The sequence below is a fragment of the Mustela lutreola genome, chromosome 2 (genome assembly GCF_030435805.1).
Source record: "Mustela lutreola isolate mMusLut2 chromosome 2, mMusLut2.pri, whole genome shotgun sequence".
Taxonomy (NCBI): Eukaryota; Metazoa; Chordata; class Mammalia; order Carnivora; family Mustelidae; genus Mustela; species Mustela lutreola.
In genome coordinates, this window is record NC_081291.1 from 12,319,698 (window position 1) to 12,340,312 (window position 20,615).

Consider the following 20,615-nt stretch of genomic DNA (forward strand, 5'->3'; position numbering starts at 1 on the left):
GAAGTTCCCCCATGGGTCATTTATAGGTCATTGAAAACTCCACCCAGCCAATCCTTATCCTTCAGTCCCCTGTCCCCAGTCAGCAACTTTCAATCACGAGTCTTCTCCCTCCTTTACCATTATCCACTCTGGACTTCAGCACCTCCATGACCCTAGAACTGCCCTAGGTCCCCAATGCTAAGCCCCCCTTCTCCACGCAACCCCAAGGATCACAGCCTCCAGAACTACCCCATCATGAATACATATCAGGTCTGCCGCCTTCTTCCATCCACCACCCACCGGTATGTCCAACCGCCCATTCATCTCCCTACCCATTCATCTATCTAGTCAACCAATCAACTATCCACCCATCCATGCAAACACCCATTCAAACCACCCATCCACTTCCCAACTACCCACTCATCCATCCACCACTCAACCAACATCTGGTCCTGTCAGCGAGTTAGCCACCCACCCAAATTCCCAACCACTCGTCTGAATACCCACTCAACCCAGCCATCCACATCCCATCAACCTGCCCGTCCACCCACCACCCAAGTAAATACTTACATATCCAAACAACCAAGCAAGCAACCACCCATTCCTACACACATGCTTCCACCTGGCCAGGCAGACTTCCATCCTTCGATTGCACATTTACTTGTCTCCACTAGAGTGTAAGCTCCATGAGGAAAAAGGTCCTGTCTGCCCAGCTCCTTACTGTTTCCCCACTGCCTTAGGTCAAGAGACTCAGGAAATCCCAACAAATATTCATACAATGTCTATAACCACCTACTCAACTAACTCAAGGATTTATTTTCTACTGTGATCCAGGCTTTCCTAGGCAGACACACCTATCCCAGCTAACTGTCTATTTACTCACGTACCAGGGCAAGTTTCCGCCAAATGCTAACCTATTTATCTGCCTATTGCCCCATTCACCCTACCCCTCGCCCACCTTCGATTCAAATGCCCACTCATTTACTCAGCCTACTCTCACAGAGCTCAATCGTCTCCACACCTACTCGCCCCTTCCTTCATCTGCCTCCCAGACCCATGCTGTCCCTGTCGTGAGGGTCCTTGTGTGGGGTTTGGGGGCCTAGGAAGATGCTCTAGGAAGATGATCAGAAACAGCTGCTGTCCCTAACAATGATGAATTCCTTTATTGAACATCTTAGACAATGGGCCTTTTACTGTGAAGAAACTTTAGATCCATTTTTCAGATGAGGAAATTGAGGATCTAAGAGAATAACAGTCTAAGGTCACACAGCTGGTGAGAATCTCCTTGTACTGTCCCTTCCATGAGACTTCCAATTAGGGGAGAAATCGGGAGACTTGAACGGTGGGAGGGGCATGCTTTCTGATTGGCCACACTTAGAGGCAAAAACAACAACAACAAACCAACATTCATTTTACTAAAATCAAAATTTTACTGGGTAACCTCACGGTGCCCGGCGTTGGACAAGCCTTTAAGACGGCTATCTGCTCCCAGACCACGTTGAACAGGGTGGGTAGCTCAAGTGGTATCTCCATTGATGCAGGGTGGTTTGAGGGGTAGTGGCTGGCTCCGGGATCCCGACGTTCTGGGAAGCTGCAGGCCGTCGACCACATTCCTCAGCTGGGCCTGAGTACGCTCCATCTCAGCCAAGCGGCGCTCCTGGAGAGGCGGTGGCAATGGGCTCGGAGCCAGAGGAGGGTTGCGCCCCAACTCTGCTTCCCTCACCCCCCAGATCTTCCCCGGGGCTAGGGCAGGGGACTCACCAGATTTTTAAGCCTGTGATCCTCACTGCTTGGAGCACCATGCCCTGGATCCGACTGCGGGGTCCTGTGGGGATCAGGGGCAAGAGGGGAGGGTCAGAGGCTGAGAAACTCTCCTCCAGCTCTAGGTTGGACAGCCAGGAATTTGGAGGCGGGGCTAAGGCGGAGGCGGGGTTTGTCCATGCAGCGGGGCGGGGCCTAGATAAACGAAGCCCGGGCTGAATCCGAGCCTAGAATGGCTGGGATGAGAGGAGACAACCAAATCTTGAGGGCAGGGCTTGGACCGTCCCGGGTGAGGTGGTGACAGGGATGAAGGTGTGTCCAGTCTGAGAGGCCAGGGACGAGCCTGTTTGGGAGGGCCTGATTGAGGAGTAAGGCCTGGAAGTCAGGACTCGCCAGCGACCTGGGGTGGGCTGACCAAGGGGCGGGGAGAAACAGGTGTGTTGGGGGCGGGGCCGGAAGGGGGCGTGGTCTACCAGGAGTGATTTGAGAGCGATTGAGAGGCGGGGCCTGAATGAAAGTGGGGCCAGGACAGTTCTGATTACAACAGGATCACCCCGGGGCAGAGCTAATGCAGGAGGGCGGGGCTCACCCTTCACGGAGCCTGGAGTCCAGGTCTTGCAGCTGGCCCTGAAGCTGCTCCTGCTTCTCCGTCAAAACCCGGAGGTGGGTGCCCAGCGACTCCACCAGGCCGGACAGAGCCTTCTGTTCCTCGCGCAGGGCGGCCACCTCACGTTGCAGCTCTGCTAACTGCAGGGAGGGAGCAGCTGTAACCTGACCCGTCGTCCCGCCCCATCTTCTCCCCGAAAAACTCTGACCTCCTTGTCCTCTGCGCTCTGCTTCCTCACTGCCCTGCCCCGTTAGGAAACCTCGCTCCCGTTTTACAGAGGAACAAATTGAGGCTCAGAGAGGGTTGTGCTAGGCCCGGGGTCACACAGAGCAGCGAGTTCGGCATTTGAACCCAGAACTGCCTGGCTTTCTGTCTTTCCAGTCCTGTCATTTCCCTCGGTGGGCAGACCTGAGCTGGACCTCACCTTGCCCACGGGTCGGTGCGTGCCTAGAGCCTGGTCTCTATCCCGCGGCTGGTCCAGCTGGCGCTGCCACGGCACCGACGGCTTCCGAGGCAAAGATGCTGAGGCCCCGGTCCAGGGCCGACTTCGGGGGGCGGGCCCGGTGCGGAGCGAGCTTTTGGGTCGTGGCCGGGGCCCTGCAGAGGGGCGGCGACGAGCAGGGCGGCCAGCCGGGACGCTCTGTGTGCGCTGCACTGGCCGGGGCGGCCGGGGCAGTCGCTCTTCGTCTGGCTGCGGTCGCGCCCAACTCCCTGCGCCATGGACGCCGTGAACGCTGAACGATTGGCTCTTGGAGATGAGAGGGGTGTGCTTGGGGAGATCCCGGGGAGCCAGGAAGCCTGGCTTCTCTCCTGCAGAGAAGCTGGAGGTGGAATGGGAGAGCTCAGATCCTTGGCTGGCCCCGGAGGTGACCCCCAGACCTACCTCTGACCAGAAATTACTCCACCTCTGATCTTTGACTTCTATGTGACCTTGTCACTGATGGAATCACATTTTGTTCTCTGACCCTTTCCTGGACTTCTGACAATCCAGTCCTCTCTGTGACCCTTGACATGACCATCTCTGATTCCAATCTGACCCTGGGTTTGACCTCTGCTCACAGGGATACCCTCTTTCTTCTCTGTCTGACCCCTTTTTTTGTCCCTGACTTCTGACCTTAAGCTGATCCTGTCTCTGCCTCCTCACAGACCATGGTCCCTGATCTCTCACCATATGACTTTACCTATAACTCTTGACCCCAGGGACGCCTGGGTGGCTCAGTGGGTTAAGCCGCTGCCTTCGGCTCAGGTCATGATCTCGGGGTCCTGGGATGGAGTCCCACATCAGGCTCTCTGCTCAGCAGGGAGCCTGCTTCCTCCTCTCTCTCTCTCTCTCTGCCTGCCTCTCTGCCTACTTGTGATCTCTGTCTGTCAAATAAATAAATAAAATCTTAAAAAAAAAAACAAAAAACTCTTGACCCCATTTGGTCCTTGGCCTGACCTCTGCTTACATATGAACCTGTCCCTGACCCTTGATGGTGCATCTTAACATCTGACCCTGATCTAACCCCTGATTTGACCCCATCCACAAGCTCTCACTGAAACCTGACCCTCATCACTGACCACAATGTCACTTTCTCTGTGTGACCCCAAAAGTGACGTCTCCCTAGCCTCTGCAATGACCCATCCTCACCTTGGACTCCAATCTGATCCAGTACCTGCCTTCTGACCATACTGTGAACCTCTCTCTGATCCCTTGGGGGACCCCTTCTCCAGCCTCTTACCTTTATGCAACAGTTTCTGACAGTGAATCCCAAGGTGACTGCTGTTCCTTACCCCTGATGTGATCTTGTCTTCACCTCTGGCCCCAGTCTGACTCTGTGCTTGCCTTTGGTCCTGCCCCTGCTTTCACCTATCAAAACTGGATCAGACCTGAGGCAGCCTGATTACCTGGAGTGAACTTGGGCTGGGGGTGGTGGGAGCCGCATCGGCACAGTCACAGGGACAGGCCGGCCCTCCTCAATGGCTCGCAGGATGGTGGGCAGTGGTTCCAGGTTGTCACGGGTTGCCTGATGAGGCATGTAGGAAGGATGGTAAGCAAGCTCTCTAAGACCATAGGCTCCCTGCCCTCTTGCCTCCCTGGCCCCATCCTGGGCACTGGGATCTGGCCGTACCTGGTCAAGTTCAGCAAAGATGGTACAGAGCTGGGCATGCAGGACTGCCAGCTGGAGAGCTAAGTCACTGCTGCCCTGGTAGCCACTGGGTGCTGCATCCACATCCACCATGGCCACTTGGTCCAGGAAGTGTTGCATGGCTGGCCCGTGATCCTCCAGAAAGCTATTCATGAAGCCCATGTATGCCTCCTTCTCACCAAACCTGGGAAAAGGTCGGACTGGATGGGTCAGACCAGGCATCTGCCACCCCACTGCCTGGCATGTACCACCACCACCCCCCAGCCTCCAGGGACCTACGGGGCACTGTTGGCAAGGTTCTGGATAACCTTGGCGATCAGTGTGAGGGCGCGGGCTGGGCCAGGTGCAGGGTGCTCTGGTGCCAGACCAAAGAGGCTGGGTGCCAGGATGGCAGGACACAGGAGGCGCAAGAAGAGAGAGGCGCACACCAGTCGGGGGCCCAGTGCCTCAGAGCCACGTGCCTTGCATGCTTCTCGCCAGCCTGAGAACACGGTGCCCAGCTCCGCTGGAAACCAGCTGGGGGAAAAGAGGCAATGGTCAAAGGGAGAGGGAATGGACATAAAGGTCATATTCATGTCAAGATCCTAAGTCAGAAGTCAGGGATCACCTGCACTGTAGGTTCCAGGATTGGAGACATTGGGGATAATAATGCTTGGGGTCAGGGTTTATGGTGTAGTTATTGTGGTGACTTTTGGAATTAGTAGTCTGGGAGGTAGGGATTCAGGTTCACATGGGGATACAGTCCATGAGCTTGGGAGGTAGCTATAAAGGAACACGAGATTTGGGTGCCAGATTACATAAAGTGTAACAGAATGTCCAGTAAGATGGGCTTGAGGCTACAGAGTCACCTAGGTTCAGAAATTATGGTATTGATGTCCCAAGTGATGTGGGACTAGACATATGGGTTAACCTAGGATCAGAGTTTAAGAAATTAGAATCCCAGGGTTCTTGTGATCAGTTGCATGGACTTTGGAGTATACAGTCATTTAAGATCAAGGGTCATGAGATTGGGGGTTTAGCATCACCTGGAATCAAAGGTCATGTTGAGGTCCTATGTTAACTGGGGTCAGGTAGCATGGTATTAGGATATGGAATCCCCTGTAGTTAGAGGACAAGGAATTGGGTCCCAGATTACTTGAGGTCAATAACCCCAAGCTGACATGACATGGAGACTGGGTTACCAGACTTAGCAAACAAAACTTCAGGACAAACTTGAATTTCAGATAAAATGAATAATTTTTTAGTATAAGTATGTCCCAAATGTTGCATGCATCCCATATAACTGGACATTCTGTTTTTATTTGGCAACCCTATTTGGGGATCAGGGTTATTAGCACAGTGGCTAAGAAGTAGGGCTAGGTGCTGGGGCCCTGATTCTTACTTGTAGGAGTGGATGATGTTTTGGAAGACTTCCTCACAACTGTTCCGAAGTCTGGTCTGGTGCTGTGGCAGCTCTGGAGCCGGGCACTTGCTGGGGTCCACCTCACAGTCCTCACTGGAGGCACAGAGACGCTGCACTACCTGCCCTGTAGTTCAGCACAGCCAGACAAGAGGATGGGGCCATGACCACCAGAACCGATGACACTCAGCCTCCAACTCTGTCTCCAGCTTCCTCTGGAGACACCTAGCATCTCTGGGGGAGCCCCCAGTTGCCTCTAGGATTCCAGCATCCCCAAAGGTATTACCCACCACCAGCATTCAGGTTACCTAGGAACTCCCAGATCTCCCCCTTGGAGTTTCCTAGCCCACCCAGATGGCCTCTGACATCCACCCTCTGGCTCACCCAGAGTGGCTTGGAGGTAATCCTGCGCCACCAGCTTCATGTACTCATCAATGGCCTTCGTGGCCAACGTGTTTTCCCGGAATAGCAGCGCCTCACGGCCTCCACTGCGTGCCAGCTCTGCGGTGCCCAGGTCTGTCACCAGTGCCTGGGGACAGTGGGTTTTAGGTTGCGCGGGGAGCGGACTGAGCCAGGGGGGTTACGAGCCCTTGGCCAATCACTCACACCTGGGACATAGGCCCCATCCCCTCCTAGCTGCTGCTCTGGCCGGGTCCTCTCTGCTAGGGCTCTCAAAGCCGGAATTTAACAGCCCTCACAGCAGAAATTTAAATCTTTCCGCTCAGAGACTCAGTTCAGGCCCCGCCCCTCACAGCTGACATTCAGGTCCCGCCCCCTCCCGGTGCCCCGCCCCCCTTTTGCCGCCGGGGTCCTTAGCCACGGGTCCCCCCTACACTCTGCTGCCCAGAGCGTGCGATCAGTTAGCCTCTGGTCACTCGGGTCCGCCCCGTCGCAGCGCCGCACCTGCGCCCGGCCGGTGGCCTGCAGCACTCGCACCATGGCAGCCGCCAGCTCCTCCTTGGCCTGGGCAGACAGCGCGGGCTCCAGCGCCCCGCAGAGGCGCGCGTAGTGGAAAGTAAGGAACTCCGCCAGCTCCTTGTACCGCTCGGACGGCAGCACGCGCAAGCGCCGCGCCCGGATCCGCGCCCGCAGCACGGCGCCTACTGGCGCCCCGAGCAGCGGGAACCAGCGCTCCAGACCCGCGGCGGGCGCGCGGGGGACTCCCAGCTCTTCTAGTGCCAGTGACACGCGGCCCAGCGCCGCTCCCCCCGGGCCAGCTCCGCGCAACCGCAACGACAGGCGACGCGCCGGCGGCAGCGCTTCGAAGTGGAAGCGCTCGGCCCAGAAGAGCTGGCCCGGGCCAGCCCGCGGCGACGTGCGCGCTAGTAGAGCGCCGTCCAGCCACAGCTCGGCGCGCACGCCTGCTGTCCCCGCCGCTGCTCGGGGCAGTCCCTTTGCCTCGTGCACCCACACGCTCAACCACGTCTCTTCCCGTTCCAAGTTGTCCTGCGGACCGGAGTGGGTTGGGGGAGGCGTCGGTGCTCGACGTGGGGCACCGTGCTCCCAGGGAGATCGCTGGGCCCTTGGGGAAAGACAGGGGCCACGGCGGTCTCAAGGCGGTTTGGCGAAAGCCCTCTAGCTTTTCTGTGCTCTTGTGGAGAGATGCGGGCTCCGGGGTAGCAGGAGCAGCCGCGGAGTGGGGACTTGCTGTTTGCCTGGTAGGCGGGGTTTTGGGTGCGACGAGGTCCCAGATTGAATAGAAGGGACCCGGGTGTTTTACTAGGAACTGGTAACAGACGGAAACTGAGGAAGGTCTCGGAGTGGTTGTGAAGGTGTTAGCCGGCAGGTGTGTCAAAGAGGCAGGGTTAGGGCGCGGGCGGGGGTTTGGTTTGGGGAAAGGAGGGGAGCGGGCTGTGAGCGGGGCCTCCATGTCCATCCAACTTATCTGCTGTACTGACCTGGCTGGGCTGAAAGTGGCGGCGAAGGTCCTCGATCCAGCGGTCTCTCTCAGCCGCGGAGCGGCAAGAGAAGCAGCGGCTCCCGCCGGTCCACGTTACCTGTTGGAGACGGGGTTCAAGGGTGAGGTTGAGGCCAAGCATAGAACCAAAGGGTCGGGGTGAGGTGGAGAGTTGTCTGCATTTACCTGGAAGCAGTGGGGCTCCTCCAGGAGGCTGGGGTGCAGTGGCCAAACCCTTACATCCCGCTCAGCACCCAGGTCCAGCTCGGAGAGTGTGGCCAGCGACTCCCGAGATCCCAGAGCACTGGGGGGTCTGGGGAGGGGATTTTTGTTTTTGTTTTCGTTTTTAAAGATTTTATTTATTTATTTGACAGAGATCACAAGCAGGCAGAGAGGCAGGCAGAGAGAGGGAGAGAGAGAGGGAGAAGCAGGCTCCCCGCCAAGCAGAGAGCCCGATCTGGGGCTCGATTCCCAGACCTGTGATCATGACCTGAGCTGAAGGCAGAGGCTCTAACCCACTGAGCCACGCAGGTGCCCCTGGGACGTTTAAACAAGTGGTCATTCTTCCCTCCTCACCACCGACCCATCCCCTATAGCCTGAAGGGTGGAGGGAGGCCAGGATGAACCTGAACCTAAATTGGGCTTGAGCCCATCGCTTTTAGGATAAAAATTCAACTCCTCGTCGTGGCCAGTGTTACCTTGTATAGTACAATCCTTGTCACCTTTTCACCACATTTCCCTGCATTTAATCCCTTTTTCTGAGCTCCAGTCATCCTGGCCTTCTTTTTGTCACTTTGTCTGGCCTCTTGGCCTTTGTACTCGCTGTTTCCTGTCCCTCTTGGCCAGGTGAACTTCCATCCATCCTTCAGATCTCAGCTCAGGGGTCCCTTTCCTGACACTCCTAGACCAGGGTGTGACTTAGTTCCTGATTTAGAATCAGCGTGTAGACCCTGCCCCTACCTTTCAGCCGAATGGTGGCTTCGGCATTGCTCAACATGGGGCAGGACACTGAGGGGGCCATTGGAGGTATTTGGTGAAGGTGGGAAGGATAGGCAGGTGAGGGGGGAATGCTGATCCCAGAAGAGCCCCTTCTGCCTCTCAGAGACTCTTACCCATCCCGGGAGGCACTGGCTCCGAGCTCTGACCTGGCCTTTTTCTTCTCTTTCAGCCGCTTGAGCAATCCCTGTGGGAAGGGGGGTATCAGCTGGACAGAACTCTGTTCTCCATCCTCAACTTCTCTCCCCCAACAATGTCCTGGATGGTCTGCTGGTTTGGGGGGGACCACAAGCTCAGGCTGTGTTAGCAGTTATAATAAAGACAACCAACAGCTCCTTTTTCTAAAGCGCCAATCGTGTGCTTTTCTGCATTCTCTGTTGACTTCTAATAAACAGCTCTGGGACTGGGTGGGGGGATGGGATTCTCATTAGTTCCATTTGACTGATAGGGATACTGAAGCCAAAGAATGGCCTGCCCAAGATCCTTCAGTAAGAGTCCCCTTTCATCTCTGGGGGTCTGGGTGTCTTTGCTCTCCCCTCCACCTCCCACTGGATGCCTTACCCGAACGTTGTGGACCTGGTTGGGGCCAGCCGTGTCTGGCTCAGTCTTTCCAGAGGTCCGATCTGTAGGTGGTCAGGGGTGGAAGGTTGGGGCATGGGATCATCTTGAATTCTGCCCCCACTTAGACATGCTCACAAATGCCCTCACCCTCCACATCTCTGAAACTTACCTGGATCCCTGAGGTTTCCCACGGCTACCCTGATGCTGCCTTCAGAGCTAGCGCTCCCTGCCCGGGGCCGGCGTGGACCCTGTTGTTCATAAGAGTGGGTAGTCATACAGAGGAGGCAGACAGGCAGACAGAAGGAGAGGCAGCCACTTTTCATTATCCTCCCCACCCACTCTTCTGTCTCCTTCCCTCCCTCTTCTTCCCTCCTCTCATCCCTGTGCCCCTTCTCACCTCCTCCTCACCCCCAAGCAGCACCAGCTTCCCATCGAGCAGGGCGAAGGCCCCAATGTTCCAGATGGGTACATCAGGTGTGGGAGCCTCAGGGATCTGTGGGGCAGGGGTCTCTGGCTCTGGCTCAGGCTCTGGGGAGAGGAATAGGTATTGGGGACCTGGGAGTCCTTTCCTCTCCCTCAGAAGACCCTCTTCATTCACAGAGGCTCATTGGGTTTCCCTCCCAGGTGTCTCCTCCCCACCTCCCCCCGCACCCCAGTCCACTGGCAGCCAAGTCAGGCTGCTGTTGGACAAGTTTCCACCCCTCTTTTGTCCTTGTTCCCACAGGCCATGGGTAATGGGCACATGGGCCATGTACTGTGTTTACTGCTCCATATGCATTCTCTCATTTAATCCTCCGAAAGCCACTCAATGGCTATCACTCCCATTTTGCTAAGGAGAAAACCGAAAAACAGAGAGGTTGAGTGACTTGCCCAGGGTCCTACAGCTTGTGAGTGGCTGAGCTGGGCTTCAGACACAAGCATTCTTCTCTTAACCAAGATAGTAGGTAGGTAGGTCCAAGAGGTTAAACAAGACAGCATCCTTGGTTCCTTACACAAAGAACTAATCTAAGGTAGAAAGAATTCCAAGTTTGAGAAAGGAATAGAAAAAAGATCAGTGCAGGGAGAAGTGGTGGTGCAATGGGGCAAGGAGAACCTCCAGAGATGGTAGGTTTGTGCTGGGTCTTGACCAGCAGGTTGGATTTTGACAGAGATGGAGGGGACTAGGACAGGAACAGCTTGGGCAAAGGCTCGGAGATGGCAAGGCCCAGAAAAAGCAAGAAGGGCCCATAGGGCTCAGAGGCTAGAGGGGGAAGATCCAGGATGAGACTGGTACAGAACCTTGGGTACCAGTTAGAGAACTGGAGGAAATGGGGAACCACAAGAGGTGTCTGAGCAGGGGAGGAGCAGTCCTGCTTTTTGGAGAACTCTCTCTGGGTCCTGTGGAGTGGGCAATACTGGGTACCCTGAAGGGGGCTGAAGGGATGCCTCTGCAGAACGGGAATAACAACAGTGAGAATGAGCTTCTTGGAATAGATGAGCTGAACCAACGCTCCCAGATCATCTGTCTGTCTTACTGTTTTCCCATCAGGGGAATAAATACTCCACTTGTCAATAGGTCACTTAAAACTTGCTGGGCCCTGGGCTAGTGCTGCATTCCTGAACTCCAGTCTTCAAGGCATCCCTTTCTCTTCTAGATCCCTTGTGGAACAGCCCCATCTGTCATTTCTGGTTTAGTTGTTTACTGTCTGTCATACCCACTACACCGTGAGCTACATGGGGCAGGAAGTTTCATCTGTTTTGTTTGCTGCTGTATCAATAGTGACTAAATAAAGGCCCGGCAGGTCGTAAATGCTCAACAGACCTCTGTTTGAATGAATGAATGAATGAATGAATGAGTGAATATGAGCAAATGAAATAATGTATGCTTTAAGGTAGGGATTATGACCCCCATTTAACTGATGGAGAAGCTGAGGTTCAAAGAAGTGAAGAAACTGAAGATATGAAGGCCAGAGAGCAGAGGTGGATATCCAGGCAGGAGAGAATGAACCTGGGCTCATTCTTATATGAACAGAGACCCATTGAGGAGAGACCCACTGGGGCCAAGAGCCATTTGGCATCTGGATAGTAATACCTTCCATCTCTTCCCTCTCCCTTCCCCAGGATGGACCCCCAGTCCACAGGTCCCTGGCCACTCCCCTCACCCCCCAGTCCCTGTGTGAGGGGGAAGAGGGAAGAGGGCAGCTGGGCCCCAGCCACTTCCTGTTGGGCTTTTGCACACCCCACAACTTCCTGTGTCTGTAGGGCTGGTGCTCAGGAGGCAGACAAAACCTAAGCATCCGGCCTCCCAGCCCGGGGAAGGGGGAACCATGTACCTTGGGCCTCTGGCTCTGGTCCTGGCTCCAGCGGCAGGCTCTTTTGCCTTGCCCAGAGGGTCTTGGATAGCCTCAGGCGGCTTGTGCGTGACTCCTTGGGGGGCGCAGAGAGGACACGACGGAAGAGAGAGCGAGAGGCAGGCTGGCTGCTGACTCTGGGCTCCTGGTGGCTTAATGCCCTGCCCCAGCCTGCAAGTCGGCCCCAGCGGGAGCCTCCGGCTACTTTCTCCCCATCGCCTCCTGTGTGCCAGCGGTAGGAGGTTAGCGGGGATGAAGCTGCTGCCTGTTGGGTTTGGGAGGTCTTGCACGGTGATGGTGGGTCCATGGCAGGGGTTCTCCTGGAGGACAAGGGGGTGACAGTTCTGCCCATTGTGTTCCCACATGCTGTCTTCATCTTGGCCCCCTCCCCACTCTCAGCTTCAGCCCTAGGGAACCCCTTCAGTGGCCACACGCCCTCTCTCCCTTACCTTGATTTTCTGGCCAGCCCCAAAATCAGCAGCCGCCTGCGCCCTACCTCGCTTCCTCCCGCTGAACGCAACTCCACGTGACCCTGTCTGTCCCACCCCACCCCACAGCCAGGCTGGGAGGGCAGAGCGGGGGCAGGATGCGGGAGGCAGAGGAGATGACAAAGCAGGACCCAGAATCTCTCATTGATCCGGAGGCAGTAATGCCTCTCTCTGAGCCTCAGATACCTTCTCTGCAGAATGGGTACAGACTGACCAGGTGCTGGTGAGAATACACGGTACCTGGAGCGCTCCTCCGCTGCTGGTCAGAGTGTAGATCAATTCACCTAAGTTGGAAAACTGGCATGATCTCCTAACAGTGACCCTACACCCTTCCTCTGGTCCAGTGGTTATAGTGTTAGGTATACACCCAACAGACAAGCCCACTAGCGCTCTTTGTGATAGTCCCAAACTGGAGGCCACCCTAGTGTCTGTCTACTGTGGAATGGATCAGTTGTGATCCCATCTGCAGTGGGATACCATGCAGCAAGGAAACAAGCAAACTGCTGGATGATTGGTTGAACCCGGATGAATCACAAACGGTGAACAGTAAATACCTTGTGGTCCCTTTAATATAGTCGCAAAGGAGGCAAAACTGTGGAACAAGTCAGGATGTTAGTTCCTTTGGAGGAGAGTAGGGGAGCATGAGAGAAGGTTCTCGGCATATATATATTTGTTTGTTTTGTTTTGTTTTTCCTAATGGTGGTGAAAGTCACATAGCAAATTTAACATGTCCCCTTTCTTGAATTGGGTGAGCACTTGTCACAAGGGTGTGTTCTGTTGTGAAAATGTATTGAGCTGTACAGTCCAGTGCACTTTGTCTGTATCTTCCTGTATCTCTGTTGTACTTGTAAAAAGAGGTGGGCAAAAGCTCTTCTAAGAAATGAATGAGTCAGCATGAGATTCAGCCGAATCCTGGCCCAGGAGTGGGTTCCAGTGCCAGCTGGTCCTTCGCTCACTGTGTGACCTCAGGTGAGTCACTTCCTCTCTCTGAGCCTCGGTTTCCTTATTTGTACAACAAGATGAAAATATTAGCTCCAGAAGGTTCATAATGGGAGTCTTTGTTCACTCAATAAATGTTTCCTGAGTGCCCATTATATACTGAGGTGTCGGAGAAGCCACAGGGAACTGAACAAACTTGGTTCTTGCCCTGCTGGAGCACACAGTCCAGTGGGGGAGAGAGATCCTGAACATCAATGTAGGACATTCCTAGCTGGTGAGGAGGAGTTGGAGGAAAATAGACTGGAGCAGAGACTGAGGCTAAGTGGAAAAATCCAGGAGGACCTCCCTGAAGAGGTAACACTTGTGGCACAAATCATAAGGAGTTGACCATGGGATGAGCATACAAGATAGAAGGAACAGTTTGTGCAAAGGCAAGGGTGGCCAGAATTCACAGGATAGGGTGGGTAGGACCACTTTCACGGGCATGTGGTCTGGGCAGTCATTGAAGACCCACATGCTTAGACGGGTACCACACTGCGTTTGATTTCATGCTTTGCTGTTGTTGTCTTGAAGTTCCTGCTTTTTGAACAAGGGGCCCTGCATTTTCATTTTGCCCCATGACTTACAAATTCTATAAACTTTGTCCCAAGGAGTAGGACCTTCCATGAGCCAAAGACCCTTTTTTCTTGGAGCTGGACATGTTCACATAGATGCACGCACCTTAGATATGCCCGCCTCCTTCATGCTGTTCTCAATCCATTCACTGCCCCATGTTCTGATGTATGGTCCCATGAGTCTTTCTCACTTCACTGAATACTGATCCACTCCCACCTCCCTGCATGTTTGCTGGAGGTCTTTCTCTGATGAGGGAGCCTACTCTACCCATACAATACGCAGCCCCAAAGTGCTGGAGAATTAATACCTCCTGGAGATCAGCCCTTAACCAAATGATGACGAGGGTTGGAGGATCAATACTCCTGCTCCCTTGGATCAGTATGACTCTGAGGTGTGTGTCTTATTGTCCCCCGGAGGTCCCCAGAGGAATTGAGCTCCATGTCCCCTCAGTGCCAACTTACTTGATTAAGTACCCTTTCCCGGCTGCCTTTCCTTCCCTACCTCTTCCTCATTCCCCAACTGGTACATCCTGGGATCACCCTCGCCTCCCAAACAACTTGCACTGAAATTCTTGTCTCTGGTCTGCTTCTAGGCAAACACAAATTAAGACAATGTGTGCAGGGCACCTGGGTGGTTCAGTCGGTTAAGCATCTACCTTCGGCTCAGGTCATGATCTCAGGGTCCTGGGACTGAGTCACACATTGGGCTTCACGCTCAGACGGGAGTCTGCTTCTCCCTCTCCCTCTGCCCCTCCCTGCCACTCATTCTCTCTCTCAAATTAACAAATAAAATCTTAAAAAAAAAAGGACAACATGTGCAAACACAGATGATGCATAGATACAGACTTTCTTTCCACTGTCTCTTTATTGGAGGTCTGTGGCTGGCACGTTTGTTGGAGGTGGCTCCTTTCTGGATCTCCTGGAGGCCCTCCTGGCCGTTCTTGGTTTCACATTCTAGAAAAGACAGGGGAGGGGAGCATGGGTGGCTCAGATGGTTAGGTGTCTCCATGCAGCTCGGGTCATAAGATGGAGCCCTGCATTGGGCTCCCTGCTCAGTGAGGAGCCTGCTTCTCCTTCTCCCTCTACTCCTCCCCCTGCTTATGGTCTCTCACTCTTCCTGTCAAATAAATCAATAAAATCTTTAAAAAAATAAAAAAGAAAGGACAGGGGAGTGTAAGGCTTGGGGAGTGGGGGCCTGCCCGTGTCACCATGGGACAATGGATAAGGAAGAGGACAGGGAACCCAAAGGGAGGGGGTGGGTACATCGCTGATTGCTGGCCAGTGTACAGCTGAGACAGGGAGTGGGCAAGTAACATGAGATTGTACAGGTGGGCATATAGCGATGTTTTGGTGATCAGGGTCAGGGGCTGGGTGGGATCATGAGGCCAAGGTTATGCTGACAGGACATAGATTGCTCGGTTGGGCAGGCAGACAGGGGTCAGGGCTGCGCTCGGAACTGGCGCGGCAAGATGGGCCACAGGCGGGGGTCCCTTACTCACCGCCGCGAAGCGCGGCCAGGTGCGCAGCAGGCTGAAGAGCGCGTCCCCAGGGCAGTCAGTGCGCACCAACTGGCGGTGGCCCAACAGCTCGTAGTCGGGCCGCAGGAGGCCAGCGCGCACTGCGCAGCCAGGGAGCAGGTCCTGCACGGTGTGAAGCGCAGCCTTTGCAGGCAGCTCGGCTGTGTAGTTGCCCACGAAGGCCACGCCGAAGCCGCGAGTGTTGTGGCCCAACGTGTGCGCGCCCACCCAGTGCCAGCCGCGGCCCTCGTACACATAGCCGTCTGAGCCGATCACGAAACTGTAGACGGGAGGGGGAAGCAGGCACCCTGCGGCGTGAGCGAGGCCCCGCCTTTCATCTGGGCCCCTACCCCAGTTCTGCCCTTGAGCCAAGGGCCCCTTCCGACCCAAGTCCCGCCTGGTCGCTCTGGCTCTGCCCCGTCCATCCTCCTCCCACTCCCACAGGGCCACTGCAGAAACTATCCCGTCTTTCTGGATCCGACCTTCAGCATTGGCCACTCCCCTTTCTACCCAGCCCCCTCCACACAGTCTCAAGGACAGCTCCTGCCCAATTCAGAGACCTTTTCTGTCTTAGGTCATAGTCCATCGATGCTCCGTCCCAGACCCGGCTCTTAAACACAAGTCTTGCTCCTTCCTCAGGTCCTGCGTCCTTTCCTAGTTGCTATCTCAGACCCAAGAATCCCAGTCCTAAAGCCGGGACTAGAGTCAAGGCCACGCAGCCTCCACTTGGCCACGCCCACCGCCAAGGCCCCTCCTCCGCCTCTCCCCGAGGGCTCCGGTCAAAGCCCCGCCCCCGATCAGGCTCCGCCCACCCAGGCAACACCCTAAAAGGTTCTCGAGCCCGGGGCCTCAGTTTACCTGTAGCCGATGTCGTCCCAACCCCGAGTATCTTGGTGGAAGCGCTGCATAGAGCGCATGTCGGCGGCGCAGCGCGCGAAATCCGTGCAGGGTGGCGCGGGCAGGTATGTGTGATGGACATACAAGAACTTGAGGGGCAGCTGCAGCGGCCTGGGGCTACCCCTATAGGGCGCGGCGCCCCAGCGGCAACGTGGGTGAATGGCCGGGCACCCTGCAGAGAAGGGAGTCCGGGGCTGGGGTCAGCCAGCTGTTTCTCTGCCTGCCGCCTGCCTGCACGCCCGTTAGAGCACACCTATGGACCATCCCTCCAGAGTTCCTCCAGATTTGAGGACATTTCCATTTTGCACCACACACGGGGCCTCCACGGGGCTTTAACTTCACTGAATTGAACAGCATTTCAGTCCTCTTGGAATATCTGCTATGCTTCCCATCACCTTGGGGATGAACCCCAAGAATTTTAGCTCTTATTTTAAGGCCCTTTACTTACAATCCAGGACCCAACCGCTCCAGCTGACTCTGCTCTGAGTTCTAGGGAGGGACAGCCACAGTGAAAAAAGAGAAATCTCAGCCTCCATGTCTTGTGGGACTCTAATTGTGCGCTACTTGCTTTCCCTGCTTCATCTCTCTTAAACCACCCAGAGCGTCCAAGAGGAAGCAATGATTTTCCCAGGCTTCACTGAAGAAGGTGAGGTTCAGAGAAGTGAAGCAACTTCCCTAATGGTGCACAGAAGTTATGGCTGAACTTCCATTTGAACCTCTGTGCCTTTGTGAGTCCTGAGCCCACCTTCTGGAATGCCCCCTACCTTCCCAAACTCCTCTTCTTCTTCTTCTTTTTTTTTTTTTTTGGATGAACTTTTATTCATCCTTTAAGACCCAAATCTGGCCTCTCTTTACCTGTGCAGCCACCATGGTTCCCCAGCTTGAGCCCCCATTTCCCCCTCTGGAATCCTCTAGTCGTGGATCCCCTTGACCACACGAGGCTAAGAGTGTATTTGTGACGGGGAGGTCCCAGGGGCTGGGGGCCCTTCTCACCCAGGAAGGCCTCAGTGAATTCCTTGGTAGCATTGGTGGCTACCTCTGCCAGCTGTTCCTGGCTCATGCCCTGCAGCTGAGGGTGTGTTGGCTCCAGTCTCTGTAGCAGGACAAGGGCCCCCCATATCTGCTGTGTCAAGGTGGGGGCTGAGGTCAGAGCAGCTGCGTTCTGCCGTCGGAAGTTGCTGCGAAGTCCTGAATCTCCAGCCACCCCGGCTCCATAGTATTGGTTCAACAGGTGGCTGAGAGATGGCCGAGGCTCAGGGGTTCGGCTTAGATAATCTCCAAGGAGGGCCCCATCCAGGGCCCCATTGAGGAAAGCCATGGTGATTGGCGATGCCCCAGAGTCTGAGAGTGTGAAGGTACGAGGGGCAGAGAGCTGGTCCCAGCAGCCCTCGGTCCCCAGGCCTGAATGGCTCCAGGTCTGGGGGCCCTGGAGGAAGGCCAGACCCAGGTCTCTGACCAGGGTGACCACCAGGAGGCTGTCCACAGTGGTCGGGGACTTGGCTTTGGCACCTGGCGAGGAAGCTTGGACATCTGGAGAAGTGACTGGGACATCTGGAGAGCTAGATCTAACACCTGGAGAGGTGGCTAGATCTGTGGCTCTATTATTTGGAGGCATAGCTCGAACATCTGAGGAGGTACCATCTGGGGAGGCATCCCTGAATCTTGGGGATGCGGCTCTTATATCCAGAACCCCGGTTCCAGTGTCTGGAAAGGCAGCTCCAGTATCCAGAGGAGCCTCTGTGCTGTCCAAGGGCAGGCTGACAACTCTGTTCCCTTGTAGCCCTGCCTCCAGCCCTGCCAGAAGAGGCTCTACAGCTACTGTAGAGCCATCGGGTGCCAGCACCACTCCGTATTCCTGCCTGCCGCGGATACCATGTTGGGCCACGTCCTTGATCAGGCCCTGAAACTCTGGGCTCAGTTGCTGGGGATCCAGCCTGGTGTCCTTGATGTTCCACTGCTCCAGCAGGAAGCGATGGAGGACATCGTGGGGGCCAGAGTCCTGGGCAAACAGCAGCAGTGCAGAAGCAGTGTGGCTGGCAATGGTGGCTGGTACCTTCTGCTCGAGCTCAGCGAGGGCCTGGATGACAGAGTCCATGAGCAGGGGCATTGTGGCTGCAGGAGGAGGAACACCATTAGCCCAGTGACCCAGCACCCTCTGTTCCCCACCCCCTGCTGCTTCCACATTTTTCTCAGTGCCCCCAGCTCTTCATCGGACAACCCTGTGACTCCCACTACTGTCCTTGTGTAGATGAGGACACTGAGGCACAGACAACCGGCTAAGGAGCTTAGACGATCAGTGAGCACTGGGGAGCTGTAGCAGGTCATGGCCTGGCTGGTATTCTAAGATTGCTCCTTTGGCTTCCATGTGAAGAACAGATTTGGGGGAAGCTAGAGTAGGGAAGGAGGGACAGTGTGGGGGCAAGGGATGAAGATGGCCGAAGCCAGTGGGATGCACAAAAATGGGAAGAGTTCCCAGGTGTTTTGAGGAGGAAATGGGCAGTTTTTCTTGATGGATTGGAGTTTGGGAGATTTTAGAGGGGAAAGTGTCCCTAAGGATGATGAGGGAGGAGAGAGTGGACCGGTGCCCAGTGATGGAAATATCAGTGGCTGAACCCGGAACCCAAGAATGCTGGCCTTAGAGCTGGGTGGGATGCTGGATGATAGCTAACATTTATTAAACATTTACTATGTGCCAAGCACCGTTCTAGGTGAGTTATATAACTTAATCCGTCTAATCTTCACAACGACCCTAATGAGAACAGAGAGGCTGAATCATCTGCCTAGGGTCACACAGCTAGAAAGTGGCAGAGGCAGCATTTGAACCCAGGTAGCTTATTCCTTACACTGTCCAGAATCCAGGTTCTTCTCCAGATGGTCCACTCTATGACTCCTCTATAGCTTTGTTCTTCTCTTTGCCTAAAATGCCCTTTCCTGTTTCTCCATCAAGTAAAAAACTTTTCCCTTCCTCCTGTCCTAAATCTATGTTTAAGGAATCTATGTTTATGAAATAAACAAACTTTCTAAAGTTAGGAAACTTTGAGGAAACTCTACTGATTTTTGCTCTTCTGGCCCCAAGTCTGTCCCTCAGCTCCTGTCCTGACCCTACAGGGAGCATCTGGAGATTGGAGATTCCTTGAGATGGGGGCCTCCTGGGTGTCTAGCCTCACCCTGTACAGGGCTGGATGCAGAGGGGGCAGTAGTACACTCTTGCAGATCTGGGTCCTGGCCCCCGGGGTCTCTGCTTCCTGACCCACCTGTCCCTGGTTCCAGCCGCAGCAGCAATCCGAGCAGGATCCAGAGGATATCCTGGGCCACCATTGTGGGGTTCCAGATTCTGAGGGACAAATCCAGTTGACCTGAGCAGAGACCTTGGCAGAACTGGAAGGGGATGGGCATAGAGAACTAAGTGGTGCCTTTGGCCTCTGTCAAAGTCCAGAGGTGAATGACACGGCTGCCGCTTGTGGAGTTGTGGGCGGGGGATAGTGGAAGCATGGGGACAGAGTGCCCTAGGTCAAGGTCATCTGGATCTCAGGGGCTCCCCCATCCTATTCTGTCCCTCCCAGGCTGAGGTCAAAGGTCAGCAGGCCAGACCCATCCCAGGAGGGGCCTGGAGGCTAAGTAGTTTAGAGGTCCAACAAACCCTGCACGCTCCCAAGAGGGGTAGACTGAGGCCAGTCCTGCAAACTTTACCTGCTTCCTGCAGTTATTGTTCTGGAGCGGCAGCTGGCCCCAGAGGGGACTCTTAGGTGCCCGCCAAACTGGTAAGACTGGCTGTGCTGGGGGAGGAGAGAGAAGGAGAGGCCTTGGGTTGGTACCGCCTCCTGCCTTCTTTTCTGTCAGCACCTCAGGCTCAGGCAGAGGATGGGTGCAGGGCCTGGAGATTGTTTGTTGAGGCCTGCTCTGAGCCCCTGGGATCAGGAGCTGTCACCTCTCACCAGTTCCAGGTCCTAGTCTCAAGCAACCGAAGGAAGCTGAGAGCAGGGATTGGGCCGGAGGATTCCTGACCCTGGCTTTGTCCCGGGAGCTGGCTTCTGGGCTCACCTGAATTGACAGTGAGGGGTCCTCCTCTTTTCCCGTGCAAAGCAGGTGTGTGAGTCCTGCAGAAATGAACCTGCCTCCCCTTTATTCCAGACTCAGGTGGGATGGACTCCAGGTGGTTGGGGCTGTGGTATGAATTGCTTCACTGTGGGCCTCCCACCCCGAAACCAGCTTTGGGAGTTTCCAGGAGACCCACCAGGCTGGGGACTCAGTATGGGGCGGGCCCTGGGCGGGCCTGGGAATGCCCAGGCTGAGCCAGGTCTGGGATTCCCCAGGGGGCAGGGGGTGGGGTGTTTTCACAGCTATAGAGTGTCCTCTCTCTGGGGACCAAGCATCCACAGTGGGGACTCAGGAAGTAGGTGCTGGGGAGGGAGGGAGGGAACGGAGACCAGTCTCTGGGGGATTCCAAGGGAATCTCTGAATCCCAGTTTCCAAGGATTTGGGGACAGGGGCAGTGGGAAAG

The 20,615-nt window shown here is 55.3% G+C and overlaps 3 protein-coding genes across 4 annotated transcripts in view; 1 reads left to right on the forward strand and 2 right to left on the reverse strand.

Moving 5' to 3' along the window:
* Nucleotides 1-1,385: 1,385 nt before the first annotated feature.
* On the reverse strand, nucleotides 1,386-12,200 carry RASAL3 (RAS protein activator like 3). The gene is made up of 18 exons (XM_059160312.1): nucleotides 12,109-12,200; nucleotides 11,642-11,979; nucleotides 9,727-9,857; nucleotides 9,499-9,577; nucleotides 9,330-9,391; nucleotides 8,885-8,955; nucleotides 7,959-8,085; nucleotides 7,774-7,872; nucleotides 6,779-7,321; nucleotides 6,260-6,404; nucleotides 5,858-6,002; nucleotides 4,756-4,992; nucleotides 4,459-4,660; nucleotides 4,235-4,353; nucleotides 2,772-3,168; nucleotides 2,330-2,487; nucleotides 1,741-1,804; nucleotides 1,386-1,636 (listed from the first exon to the last, which is right to left on the reverse strand). The coding sequence occupies exons 2-18, from the start codon at nucleotides 11,964-11,966 to the stop codon at nucleotides 1,496-1,498; spliced, it is 3,045 nt and encodes a 1,014-aa protein (XP_059016295.1). The 5' UTR covers nucleotides 11,967-11,979; nucleotides 12,109-12,200; the 3' UTR covers nucleotides 1,386-1,495.
* LOC131823684 (ultra-long-chain fatty acid omega-hydroxylase) overlaps nucleotides 11,770-20,615 on the forward strand; it is a 57,856-nt gene continuing 49,010 nt past the window's right edge. The window contains exon 1 of one of the 2 annotated variants that reach the window (XM_059160316.1): nucleotides 11,770-11,901. The gene's annotated coding sequence lies outside the window, so the exon portion shown is untranslated. Of the gene's footprint in view, nucleotides 11,902-11,977; nucleotides 13,117-20,615 lie in introns of those variants that run through there. The other variant, XM_059160315.1, reaches the window with a different exon arrangement.
* On the reverse strand, nucleotides 14,529-20,280 carry PGLYRP2 (peptidoglycan recognition protein 2). Its single transcript, XM_059160313.1, has 6 exons — nucleotides 20,156-20,280; nucleotides 19,369-19,492; nucleotides 17,108-18,226; nucleotides 16,076-16,286; nucleotides 15,200-15,497; nucleotides 14,529-14,654 (listed from the first exon to the last, which is right to left on the reverse strand). Exons 2-6 carry the CDS (start codon nucleotides 19,430-19,432, stop codon nucleotides 14,565-14,567), a joined length of 1,782 nt encoding a protein of 593 aa, XP_059016296.1. The 5' UTR covers nucleotides 19,433-19,492; nucleotides 20,156-20,280; the 3' UTR covers nucleotides 14,529-14,564.